Source organism: Centruroides sculpturatus, unplaced genomic scaffold (assembly GCF_000671375.1).
Source record: "Centruroides sculpturatus isolate CEXI.00-Female unplaced genomic scaffold, Cexi_2.0 scaffold2047, whole genome shotgun sequence".
Taxonomy (NCBI): domain Eukaryota; kingdom Metazoa; phylum Arthropoda; class Arachnida; order Scorpiones; family Buthidae; genus Centruroides; species Centruroides sculpturatus.
This window is the reverse complement of record NW_019386265.1, coordinates 60,034-74,395: the sequence shown is the minus strand read 5'-3', so window position 1 is coordinate 74,395 and position 14,362 is coordinate 60,034. Positions and strand designations below refer to the sequence as shown.

The window sequence follows — 14,362 nt, the reverse complement described above, 5'->3', positions numbered from 1 at the left end:
TACTTTCTCTACGTTTTTCAAAGTATTATATTCCTATCAAAATTTGCCCGCCTACTGGTTTTGCACATATACACGATCCTAAATATAAACACCACGATGAAAATTTCGTAAAATATATGTGTGTGTTTTGGAATTTATTTAGTTTAATATCTCTGGATAGGCTGAAAATTAAGAAAAGAAATTTGGATAGTAGCTTTAATTTAACGGGAATTAAAACTATGCAATTTTCGTGGTTAAAGGTCGAGGGAGTGAGGAAATAAAAGAGAGTCATCTGTCGTATCTTCGTGGTCGGATTTTAAGAACGGTTTACTCGTTATTGTCATTTACAATTTTTCTCTTATATATAACTCACCACTACTTTCAAAATTTTTATTTTGCCTGTCTGTAATATTTAAAAATATTATAATTAACATAGAAAATTCTCATAACAGATGGCACCAAATACAATGTAATTTATTAAAAAAGTACTTCTGGTATTGCAGTTGGTTCTTTTAATATTTTTCTACTATAAAAAATGAGATCGAATTCAACAAAAACTCTATCAAATAGAAAAAAAGTCAATTTTTTAATTTGCATTAAATTAATTATGTGTTTACATTAATTAAATATTTCAACTAATTATTCTTAATAATGAAAATATCGAAACTGTATTCGTATTTGCCAAGTACAATTAGCCTATAATGAAATACCTAATTATTTTTTATCATCCCAGTTCGTGATCAGAACTGGTCAGATGTTGGGTGGAATGTGGAATACAGTGCAGCAATGTACTGTACCTACCTCTTTAAAACAAATGAAATACGTACAATGTTTTTTTGTTATTAGAATTAAAAATTTTGTTGGAAAAAATATAGTTAATTTTTAAGAGCTAAAACAACTCTTCACCCTAAGATTTGTCCAGACAAATTTCTTAGGCTCTTTCTATTGACTGTCTTGTTAATAGCCTGTATGCTGTATGATTTAATCTTAAAATTACATCAAAGTTGTCACCGTGACAAAATGCCAGACATATAATAATATCTACAAAATTAGTCGAATTAAAATCATATATAACGTTTGAGATTGTGTAACGTTTGCCAGTAGCCTATATAAAAATTAATTTACCAGTAAAAGTATAAAAAATATAAATGCATTATCAATCTTATAATAATCACACTTATATCATATACACGTTATCATAAATATCGCTAAAAATTGCCGACCTTTATGACACATTCCAAATACTTCATTTTGTATAAATCTTCATTCTCAATAGATCGATCGATATCATTTTCAAATATGTAGTCCAACTCTTGCTGAACTTTTTTTTGAATGTCTCCGTGTTGACTTAATAAGTATAACGTCCAGGTGACAGTTAGTGCTGTTGTTTCGTATGCCTAATATTTAAATAAAAACGTTATCAATATATTTTTTGAATTTTTATAATTAAACTTATTCGAAAAAATGTTTCTAAAATTTTCGCATATGTTGAGAATGAGCCTGTAGAAGCACAGTGCATATAATATTTATTTGTTAATTCATATTAATTCAAATGTTTTTATGTCCTTATTTTATACTGTTTGTTATATAAATGTCTACTAAAACGGATCTTATTAATAGGACTTATTCTACTGGTGTTTGGTATTGTTCGGTTTCTGCGATTGAGGATAACTTATTTAGAGAAAACAAACAATTTTTATTGTTCACTTGATAGTAAAGATTGTTTACTTTCTGTGAATAAGTTTTCCTCAATTGAAGAAACCAAATACCAGTACAATAATATTAGTAAAATCTTTTTCAGTAGGCATTTATATAACAAACAATATTTATCTGGTTTAATGATTATTCAGTATTGTTTGTATTATGCTGAGTTAAATATAATAGCTTGGCATCGTAGAAAAAGGTTGACTGAAGCGCATACTCTCCACATCTTAATCTTTGGGACCCCTTTTCATTTAAATATATCAAGGATAACACCATCTTTTTTATTAAATTTATCAACATATTTTTTTAGATTAATATAAGATTAATTTATTTTGCATCACTTCAATAAACAAGAACTACGTATATTAAAATGAGTCAATACCTTAACAGCTAACTCCGAATTATACACGGCTTATCAATAATTTTACTATTGTGCTCACAGTGTGCAAAATGTAATTAACTGAAAATAAACCTACTAAGCTTGTATTCAGTTACGCATAATATAAGCGAGGGCAGGTTTCTCAATTATTTACGAAGAAATATCGTACCAGATGATTGTATTTGTGGATTCAAAATGTCAAATAAAAAGAAATATGTACTCCACTTACAGCGCCAAGAAAAAATTCGATCTCTTCGCAAATGCTCTCAATGGACAGTTCTGGATTTTTATCTCTAGCATCCAAGAGAAAGTCCAACAGAGATTTTCGATTTCCATTAATTTCGGTCGTGTTTTCTTCGTCTTCACGTCGTCGAATTTTTTCAGCAATTATCTAGAAACAGAATTGAAGTTTAAGAAAAATTTTTGTGTGTAATTATTCTTCGAGAGCGAGAATTTTTTACGAACCTTTTTTGTTAATTTCCTTAAAGTTTCCTTGTTTGATCTAAATTCTCTCCCTTTTGGTGTTAAATAAAAGAAGCAGTCGAACGACATCAGAAAATTAATTGATCTATCAGGTACTGGCTTAAATGTTCTATAAAATAAATAATTCATGAAACGTGGCATGTTCAAATGTAAAATTCTAATATAAAATGTTCAAATATTTTGATATTGCGATAATATAATATAAATATTTATTCTTCTGAAATTCTCAAAAATTGATGTGGTGTAATCTGAAAAAAAATTTAGATATATAAATTTGAACTGTTCTCCGTTTGCCTGTCTGTTTTTTCTTAATTTCGAAAAAGAGATAGGTAGATAATAGCTGACACAAGGTAGAAACCTCTTGGAAAACAAAATGCCCCAATTAACTAAATATGAACTACAGATGCTAACCGGAAGTCATGTTGTTTTAATTCAAATATTTTCTTCTGAAAGGTGTTTGATAAATATCCGGAACAATTACATTGCTAACGAAAAAAGTATGGGGTACAGGGGCAAACCACCACCAGTTTGGGTAAAGACCATATATTTTTAACTAAATAAATTAAAAATATGATTAAAAATTCCAGGCCGGAATTGTAACGTAACAATAAATAATTTTTGGAAACGTATAAATTTTTACTAACGTTTTTCTGATGTGTCTTTTCTTCCTTAATACGGAGAAAAATGTTAGATAGATGAATAAAGAGACTAAATTTTAAAGTATATGAGCAAGACGTCTGAATTAACTATATAGAATTATCTAGTTAGTTACGAATGTCTCAATTCACACATTTTTCCTTAAACGGAGATAGATATATGGCACCATTTTATTTTTAACAGGAATAGTAAGATTTACAAGTTCAAGACACTACCAAAATTTAAGACTATTGCAACCCGGTACTGTGATAATTTTGAATTGAAAAAACAAGCGAATCTAGATAATATAAGGATTTGAAATCGTATCTTGCTCACGATATGCATAAATCTTTCAATAAGAAAACAATTCTGAGCATCATATCAAGTGTACCTAAGTTGTTGATAGAAAAAAATAATTTCAGGTTCGTGATACAAGTCACATCAGATGCATAACGTGTAAAAGAGAAACCATTGTGTTCATTTAAAAATTCAAACTCGTACTCTTCGTACGTATATCTATTGAACCGATCTATTAAACCGACATTGTCCCACCAGTGGCCAAACCGTTTAGTTCTCTGAAAACCAAGATTTTGGTCGTGTGTTCGCACCATGCCGGGACAGACTGGCATTTCACATAGACGTGAAAAGTGATTGAATGAAACAGGAGAATTCGAACATCCTGAATGCGTCGTTAACTTCACTGAATAGACAGATTTGAAAGTATTCATACTATTGAGGTTTTTTTATGCATAGCTATGTTATGACAAGGTGTAGTTTTCATTACAAGTAGAAAGAGAAAGATGTTTAGGCTTATATAAATAAATTCCAACAAAAAATCTAATGAACTGAATGCATTACTATTTTCAGGAAAGATGACTTGCATAAACGGTTTCATAGTATGTATTCACATACGTAGTTAAAATACAATTGCTTAGCAGAGTTATGTTGCAAAAAGTAGAAATCAAATAAGAGAAATTCGAGTCAGTTACTTTATGGAATAAAATCTATTTTATGAAAGTAAAAGAAGAAACAACAGATCGAAAAAAGCTTATTTAAAATTTTCATTTTCTGCTGGTTTCAACATCTGAAAGTAAATACTTACGCGTTTATTAATTTCTCATAGTAAGAAGTTGTTTCTCTGAAAGTAGAATTTTCTTTAACTCCAAGAATTGTATCTGAAATAAATTTCATAAATTAATAATATAAACAATATAACGAACATTAAACTATTATGTAACAAATTTTAAAATTTATAATGTAATTTTCATTTATTTTTCTAATAATTATAAAATATGACACTTTTAATAACTTTTATTGTCAATAATTTATATGAAGAATTTATCATAAATCTTAATAAATGAAATACAGTATAAATTAATCAGATTAAACATAAAATGAATTCTGCATACCATACAAAATATTAAATCCGCACAGTTTAACCACACGTACTACGAAAACTTTCTCGTTTTCCATCAGCACCTCAACTAATTTTCTGGCATTCTTCTCGATTATCGGAATAAATGAATGCAATACTTTTGGGCGAAAAGCGGGCAACAATAGTTTTTTCCTTTCCTTATAACCTTCGTCACTTCTGAAAAATATTTCTGGATTATTATACATGTTTTTTTTTGGGTGGCTTACCCAAGATTTTCTTTCCGATTTCAATTTTAATTATGATGTTAAGTAAAATAATTGCAAATTGAATAAATATAAATTAAGAAAACTTCATAATTAATAAAATAAAATGCGAAATTTCAGTAGTCTTAAAAACACGATATTGAGAACTATAACCTGTTAGCATCATTAATATAGTTTATACATTAGATATACAGGAATATTTTGTATGCTGCGTAGTTATATTAATTTGCATTGCGCTGAATGAGGGCACACGCGAGTGAATTCTAATGGTTACGTTTTTTAATTTCTGAATTGTGCTTTATATTTTTTAGGGTCTATGTAATTCTGTTCGCTATAAACTGTAATTAATTGACGGTAAGGACATAATTAAATATACGATTCTAGAAACACTGTTTAGTATCATAACGCCATGTTGTCTTCTTTGTATTTTCATTTAACTACAAAGTACTTGATATCAAGTGAATAAAACTCATTATCTCGATTAAAATCATAAAAAAAAAAGTTGTGCGGCAATTTAAGCTTGAATTCGCCATTGTCCAGTAAACTGTCTCTAATTCGAAGAATGAGGTCACTGTTTTCTCTATCAGGAAATAAATAATCTAGAGAAACTCTATCTTCCTATGACAATTGTATGCGAGACCTTCTTGACGTTAATTGGTTTTTACAGTTCTTGTTTAAACGCCTTTTAAGTTGTTATTCGTACTTTATATAAAGAGACATTTTACCGTGATAAGTTAGCGTTAATTCAGACGAGTCTTATCACGTTTCCCCTGCCACTGCGTCGTCCCTTTAAAATCATGTCTTTCGAACTATAACATAAACAAACGTTAAAAATTTGCATTTTTCTTCAATTTTTATATTTATTTTTTGCTAAGTTTTGTGTTAAACGAATTTAATAACACTAGAATATGTCTTATTAAATTCTATTGTTAAAATGTCTAGCAGTAAATTTTGACAGGAAACAAATTACTTCTAGATAATTACTTATTCGCGGAGGGACGTACTGTACGTTCTCTGTAAATATTGCGTCTATAAAAAAATTATTGTGCTGCAATTTTAGAAAAATTGTAAATCTATAAATTTCCATATCGCCTGACTGTCTCAGTCTTTTATAATTAATTTCGAGAACAGAATTACATATAAGTTGGCACATGGAAGTCATAAGAGTGAACAGACAGTTTAACTATATAACAACTTCTAATTTGTACTTGGAGTCACTTTATTTCAATTCAAATGTTTTCCCACAAAGATAGTTACATACATAACTAGCAATACTGTTCTGCTAACAGGAATAGAATGCAGTACAAAGGAAAAACACTATTACACTCCTATGCTGGCAAGTGCTATGTGCTACTGTCACAGTAAAGACACAATGGTGTTTGATTTTTCGCTGTATTATTGTTCCAATAATTTAATAAATGTAATATATATATTTTTAAATTAATTTGTTTATAATTATGTTAATTATTTTGTTAAATTTTTTTATGAATCTGTTTTTACGAACATTGCACAACTCATAACTGCAAAATACATAAAAAGGACGTTATAATAGTACACAGAGGAAAAAATTGGTATAAAAGAAAATTTAAGCAAAGCTACGAAATAACTATAGACAAAAATATTATTAACAAGAATCTAAGCATAGAAATTTATAAAAACTGGCTACAACTGTGAAAATAGAATATTTATACAGTCGCAGTTGGGGCTAGTGTGGCACTCCGAGAGTGAGATGTTTCACGTTGCGAGGATGCAGGGGATGCCGTCATGTGGGAAGAGAAGGAAGGGGAGTGGGTAGACTTAATGCCTGACAGATGTCCACAGGATACAACATATGTAACAGACTGAACAGGGCTAAAGCCCAAAACGCGTGTCTTTATGGACTAAAAGTTCATGATGAAATTATTTGTCAAGTGTCAATAAATTCACCAAGTCATGACATTGAACCAAGCGAAACAGTTTTACCTATTTTGAGGAAATTTGGCAAGATTATTTTTGATTAATTAATATCCTAAAAAATATTGAGTTTGTCACTACCAAAACATTCCGAGCAATTACTTGTATATTAGCTAAATAATTTTCAGTCATTTAAGGGCCCATCAGTGACCAAGCAGTCCTGAACACTCAAGATTTCCCGTAAAACATTATTTGCCTGCTTCACCTTACCATCAGGAAACGTATTTCGGAAAAAAGCCAAAAAGGCCACAGTCTCCAAATGTACCTGAATAGAATACTTGAATCGTGCAAAAATATCGTAATTTAAGGAGAAATAAGCGAGAAAAATTCATTTTTCACTCATTCCCCTGTTAAAAAATAAATAGCGATGACTTTTTAAATATATTCATAAATGGCATGATTAGTTTTAAAATTCATTGTGAGAGTATTAGTAATGCACATAATATGAAATAACCCTACAATATTACTCTGATGGCCGACCGGTTAAGGTTGCAGCCTACTGCTCTGGGGAACCTGGGATTGAATCCGGACAGGTAAAATAATTTCCAGGAATTTTTCAGGGAGTTGCCCGTTTCTATATGTTAGGCCCTGTCTCTCAACATCCGGCTGCCTCATTGTGGGTCTGACCGAACCGATAATGAACTTGCAAAAATAGGCCTTCTTAATGCCCATAGGGCAAAAACAGTTAACAGGGGAAAAAACCCTATTATATTCAAACTGTTAACTAAACTTTTTCAGATACTTTGAAACTTTTACACACTTTTTTATTATGATATTATAATTTTATAATAACCGTAAAATATAAAATATTACTTCAAAGAATGCAAATAAATTTATACTAATGATTACCTCATGAAAACGGAGTCTCCAACCCAATCTTTAAATCCGTTGTACAGGATGGATTTGTTAATGCATTGAGAATCACTTAGCAGTGTCTAAAAATAAGTAATAAGTGTGAATTTTAATCAGTAAATAATAAAATTAATAAAATCAGGAATAAAAATACAAAACTAACTACACTGCTGAAAATATTATATCTAATGATTGAAACGTCATTTTTAAAACACCTGAAAATTTAATGGTTCATATCTTTTTACATGAGAAATATTTGTCATATAGAATTATCGTGGAAAAAATGTTAAATTTTGGACTGTTCAACACATATTTGCTGATGCAGAGAGGAGTCTCGGATTCTCATATTTGAATATTATGCATGCTAAAAACTTTGAAAGCAAGAAAAGTTGCTGTATTTGAAAACAGAATTTTGACAGAAAATTCAGATCTCTGTCAATTTCGAAAAGTAATTTCCATGCTCTTGCATGTGGCTTCCATTCCAGAGAAACGTCTTTTATCGTGATTTTATCCTCTTGGTATCGGTTTTGTTTTTTTGGGAAACACAACGTAAGTTGTCTTGCACCAGAGCTTCGGATTTAAACTTTGCAAACTACATAAAATCTATGTCTGCCTAAGCATTGACGCCGTATTTTTTCTTAGTAGGCAAGTTGGGCATCTGCTTCTTTAGTTATTTTCGCTTGTGTGAAATATGCAATTTCATTGGCTAGTACAGTATTAATAGATGGTTACGTTTGTTACAATGAATGTTACACGCAGGAGAATGTCTTCTGAGAGGTTTTTTAAGGGAAACTGACCTTTATTCAGGCGGTACAGATGTGGAGAAAACCATAAAACTCCACGTGACCAGCCCATCTGAGCGAAGAGCGAACTCACATCTGAATGCCCAGTGTTCAAAGAACGAAACTACTTGTCCACCTGACGACAAAACGTATTCTAAAACATGCATGTAGTAATTTCAACTCTTGAACAAAACTGAATACCTCACTGGTATGAAAATTTTTTATTTTCCAAATTGTTGTCAGCATTTATAATCAGGATATTTGTTGTTATAATTATATATTTTCATTTGTTTTTACGACATCGCTTATGACACGAAATATGACATCACTTGCCGATTTATATATTTTTCTAGGAACTTACTTGAATATGATCCGGACGATACAAGAACAAGCATTTCACAATTAGAAAATTTAAAGAAAAATATCCTTTGTTGTACGTGTGATTCAACATCTCTGCGAACGGTATTGAAGAACCTGGAAACACAGAATTATTATAGAAAAATTTCTATTTGTATTGATTTTAAATACAAACATAACATCTAAATAGATTAGTTACAAAGTAAATTTTATTAATTTTGAAAGAAAAATTTTTTGACAATTTCACAAATCTAAATTATAGTTCGGTATTTTCAATACACGATTTTCAATATTTTCTGGGTAACTGTAAAAAATCTTTGCTTTTACATGTTATTTAATATAATTGTTATCGTAACAATCTAACTGCCAAATTATAAGTGCGATAGTAAAGAAAATTTCCTAAATAATTTAACGTTACTTGACCTCTTCACCTGTAAATCTTCAAAACTTTTTATTCGTTACAGTCCGAAAATATAGATTTCTGATATTAGCAACCCTGTAAGTAATTAATGTCATTCTTTTGTACACTTTTAGCGTACGTTTTCTACAAACTTTTCAAAATTTCGTTCATTATTCTCAAACTACTTGTGCTATGTTTGCTTACATTATAAAATAAATGTATAGATGTTACTGTGTGGAGGCACTCAGTAACATCTATACATTTATATACTTTGTTCCCTATGGTTGGTTTAATAATGCATGCTGTTTATCGAAAATTTCTGAAATTTTGCGCAGTGGATTGCGTGTTAGAGGGATTACTGTAATGCTATTAAATTTTGAATCGTTAACAGTTTACAAGATAAAGTGATAAAGGGGGTCAGTGTAATATTTCGAGTAGGGTCAGATTCGACTCGAACTCGAAAATATTTGTGTCTTTGAATCAAAATAACTTCATCGTCAAACCAGAAATAATCCTAGGTTTCACCAACTTCAAATCTACTCCCAGAATACACCTTACCAGAACTGTTCTAATGTGCCAACCTATGCATTTATTTAAATTTCCTAAGGAACAAACCTAATCTCTGGCATGAAATCTATAACCGAATCCTTCAACTACAGGTATTTATCGCCACGCAAAGTTCATGTGAACTCTCTCTCTCAAGAAACGCAGAGGTATCTAGACCTATTTTAGCTCGATTTATTATAACTTGTTTAACGATATAAAATGCATTTTGCTTTACAAATAAACAGTTATTTGTTTTGTTAACAAATCTCTGTATGAGTCACTTCCTACTCGCTGTCTCGCAGTTTCCATCCCGAATCCAATCACGGTGGTGTCATTCCTGACAGAGCTTCGAAGAAGTGCTGGTTTTCCAGTCACAAAGTTAATTAGAAAAAGTAAAACGTTTTTTACATTTGACAGAAATTCAAAGTAAAATAAAAAATATATGTTATCAACCAGTGTTTTATAATGTTTGTTACAAATCATATCGAAACGAAACATTTAATTTCCTTTAATCAAATTTTACGAGATTCTTCATTGGCTGAAGTAAAAGCAGAATAAATCATATAAATCTAAGTAATACATATAGCAAATTAATTGATTATTTATAATATTATTATTTCATGGGCTTATTAAGATATAACATTTTATAGACTTTTTATGCTTTGATGCTAGTTTAAATTAAAGATTCGTAAACTGAACAAAATTTCTGATATAAAACAAAAACTAAATCGAATGTAGCGCGATATCGCGGTTTAAAACTGTAAAATATACATTTATATATTTAACGTAACACATAAAGAAAATGCTCTGGCACATATTCAGATCTCGTAATCATTCTAGTAGGCTAAAAGAGGCCCCATTTAAACTTCGTTATTATTTTTTTTATAAGAAGAAATACGTTTAACTCGGTTACTCGGTTAGGTACTTCGATCTTCATATGGAACAGCCATATATTGGTGACAAGTAACTGTAATGATACTCAGGAGAGTATTTTATGTTTTGTAGGCTTGAAACCTCTGGTCTAGAGAAAACCATAACCTGGAATTTTTCAAAAATCTAAAGTATTCTTCATAGAAAAATTTTACAACTTTGGCAATGAAACACTTTATATATTAATGCTAATGTGAGATTGTATTCTGTTTTTAAACTTTTATTTTTACTTATTTAAATGTTATTTTTCGCTAGTTAGAGAAATAAGCAAGTTAAGCATAAAATTGAAAATTTTGTAGCAAAATAGAAACTTCCTCAGAACACCGGAAATAAAGTTGTAACATTACTTATTCTATTTGATTCTTATAAAAATTGTTATAATACTATTTATTAGATTCAAATAATTTGATATCTAAACAAGACAGCGTGTTAGCTACAAATAGAAGAACTTCAATTGCTCCCATTTCTCACCTCAGGGAAAAGTCATGAAACAGTTGGGTGCTAATGACACTGTGAAATGGTAAAATTTTTATACTTAGAAAGTTGGAACTTTCTTGGGAGAAAAAATACTTACCAGATAAAAAATATCTGTTCAATTTGATAGACATTTTTTTGCCTAGTATGTAGCAAAGAGAGTATTGCAGGATATTAAATTGGGATAACAGTTTTATTAAATAGTCAATTAACATAATAAAAAAATTAGAGCTAAAAAACAAAAAATATGAATACCTTACTTTCGTTTGTTAACAATCGCACTTAGATTTGGAATAGAGTCATATGACTAAATGGAAGAAGGTTGCCCTAAAAAGTTTTGGATTTAATAATTATTTCAAACGGCGTGAAGCCATAAACTTCCCATGGTTGGCAACACTGCCTGCAGCTAAAGTAATTAGACTCATTGAGTCAAGAAATAGGGCTGTAAAATGGTCCCGCTAATTGGTCAGAAACCATTCTTTAGAAAAGATTATGATCCCTGTGTATAACACCAAAAATATGTAAAATTGTTATTTCATTTAGTTTTATTTTTATGTTAAGTAACATTAATAGCCTATTTAATTAAAAGTTATATATATTAATTTAAATGACTTGTGTTATTTGATTACTAATTTATTTGTAATTGCACAAATTAGTATTGTTATTTAATATTTATAAATAACTGTATATTTAATTATTAACTTTTACTTTAAAACTATTTTTTTTTGTTTAAATGAAGCATTCTTTATTTGTCAACGTAGAATAATTTTCGTGAGAAAAAATAAAATATATACATTACTCTCTCTTTATATAATATTTTAATTTCTGAATCAAATCACCTATAATTTATGTCATCACTAGGATATGATTTTATAAACAATATAGAAAAATAAAAATATTGTTAAATTGTATCTCAAAAAATACAGTAATTACTGTAACAATTATATTAATTAATATTTTCTATAATAATAATTATATAACACAAATGCTCATTAATAAATAAATGACAGAGAAACAACCAACAGTGAAAATTTATAAGGATAATCTATAAGTTTTATTAAATTGCAGCCCGATAGGATAACTCATTAAAAATAACTTTAAAATTTAAGAATTTTTCTTTAAAATATAAACTTCTATTATAAGAAGTGAATCGTTTATTCTGATTTGTAGAAAAAAGTTTCGTAGAATATTAATAATTATCATTTACTACAATATTAGTGAACATAAGAAGAGATTTAGTGTAGAGTTTATCTTAAATATAATCAATAAAAAATCCTTTAAATGAGCAATTATTTATTGTGACATCGTCACAATGCCAGCTGCAATTCTTAATTTTTTATAAAGTTTATTTTTGAAGCACTATTCATCTAGTGTTTATGCTAGTGTTTGCATGGTGGCTGCCAAAATTGTATCTGGATTATAAAATTTTGCAACCGGATTCCACTGCTGATTTGGCCATTTCAAAACAAAAATTGTATCGTTATAATAGTCTCTAAATGTAAGAATGTTGTGAGCTAAACATATCAGATTATGAACCAAACTGCTATGACAAAACTAACGCATTATATCAATATCAGTTGATGGGAAGAGTTAATCATAATGTAACGAATTGCCAGCCACTAGATTCTTGAAATTGTGATAAACGTGTGCCTGGAAATATTATCTTATCGAAGATTTTGTGTGGTTTTGCAAGGATAAAACTCTAAACTCTTTTCAGATCGGGTAAACAAGACAAGTTATAATTTTTTATGGTTACACAGATCAGATAGACACTTAACACAGGACAACGAAGTACAATAGAAGTGGAAAAGGAAAAAGTGTAAAAAGATTGTAAGAAAAGAAAAGAAAAATCGCTCTAAGCCATATACGTAAGGTTAATTTCGTCTACAATCAATTAATATTGTCGTGCAGTATTTTAGGCTGCAAGGCCATGGAACTAAAAGAAAACGTGAATTTCCGCATACACCAATAAGTGGAGCAGCTAAAAACAGGCAAGATAGAGCAAAGTTTAAGCTAAATATTAAACTATAGCTTAAAACTAGTACTATAGAATTAACGCAAACTGAGCTTGCAGGTACTATAAGAAGCAAGGTCAAGTGACAGAATGAAGATATGTATTTTCTGTGGCATTATTTACAATTATAGTCAAAAAATAAAGTGTTCAAATGTTTTGCAAATAGTCCTTTACACGCAAAATAACCTATAGACACGTTCATTGATAAGAGAATAGAGATTAGACGAGAACTTACCGATCCTTGGTATGAGATATAGAAATGCGAGTTTCCACCCAAGAAGACAATAATATAATTCAGTGTCTTTAAAAGCAATAAAAATTTCCTTTCTTTTAACCAGAAATGTATAGACAATATATATTATTGAAATAATAGCAAGTATCTTCCACTTGTAATTACTGGCAAGAATTTCCATAATAGCTCCCATACTTATTCTAACGGTCTTCGTATACTATAGAAATTAGTTCTACTCAAGTTTGTAGTTTAAATTCGTTACTCGTAAATGACTGGAAAACTACTTTTATGATAACAGCCAAATACACTTCGTTCTTATAAACTAAATTAATTTGCTCAACGTATACATGAAGTGACGTATACCATTAGACGTACCTTTTCCTTATTGTCATAGTTTTGTTTTTTATATCACTTGTAAATTAGACTTTGTCGTTTCGTATCTGAAATTAAGTACTAAGTATTATCCTTTTATATAAGTGGGCTTCCATGCTATTTAATTTTTGTGGATAGGTCATGAATAACAGGAGATAGAGGGTGTCATGTGTTTTCATTTGAAAAAATTTTACTAGCGACTGTATTTACCTCTTTTTATTCTTCATCCTATCATGAAATATTAAATGAAATAAAGATTTGAACACACACACACACACACACACACACACACAAACTCGGGACTTTAACATTATACCTTATTAAATAAACATAAAAAGCGAAGGAAAAAAGTGTATGTATCCCAAAAAAACGTCTCTGTTTAGTTACGTTTATACGCTACATTTCACAAGGACAAATGCATACTTTATTTTATTAAATTTGTTTTCTTATGTAGAGTACATATCCACTGCATCTATTGCTAAGCATAGACAGGTGCAAAGACAGGTTTGTCCGTTGGACACAGGTTTTGTCCGCCTTAGACAGATTCCTTGATAGATCAGCGTCAAAATGGAAGGAGAAAACCCTAGAGCAGTCTTAGGGAACATAGGAAGTTTCGTTCTTTTTTTGCCTG

General features: G+C 29.7%; 1 protein-coding gene across 1 annotated transcript; it reads right to left on the bottom strand.

Moving 5' to 3' along the window:
* Positions 1–1,187: 1,187 nt before the first annotated feature.
* Positions 1,188–13,427, bottom strand: LOC111614327 (cytochrome P450 4V2-like). Its single transcript, XM_023355691.1, has 8 exons — positions 13,363–13,427; positions 8,768–8,880; positions 7,622–7,707; positions 4,591–4,772; positions 4,284–4,356; positions 2,528–2,654; positions 2,292–2,453; positions 1,188–1,376 (listed from the first exon to the last, which is right to left on the bottom strand). Exons 2-8 carry the CDS (start codon positions 8,855–8,857, stop codon positions 1,188–1,190), a joined length of 909 nt encoding a protein of 302 aa, XP_023211459.1. The 5' UTR covers positions 8,858–8,880; positions 13,363–13,427.
* Positions 13,428–14,362: the final 935 nt, after the last annotated feature.

Excerpts from the sequence above, each read along its gene's own strand:
- LOC111614327 (XM_023355691.1), bottom strand. The coding sequence starts at position 8,857 with ATGTTGAATCACACGTACAACAAAGGATATTTTTCTTTAAATTTTCTA. Across the intron at positions 4,773-7,621 it reads GGAGACTCCGTTTTCATGAG|AAGTGACGAAGGTTATAAGG; the intron begins GTAATCATTAGT and ends AATATTTTTCAG. Across the intron at positions 4,357-4,590 it reads CGGATTTAATATTTTGTATG|ATACAATTCTTGGAGTTAAA; the intron begins GTATGCAGAATT and ends AATTTATTTCAG.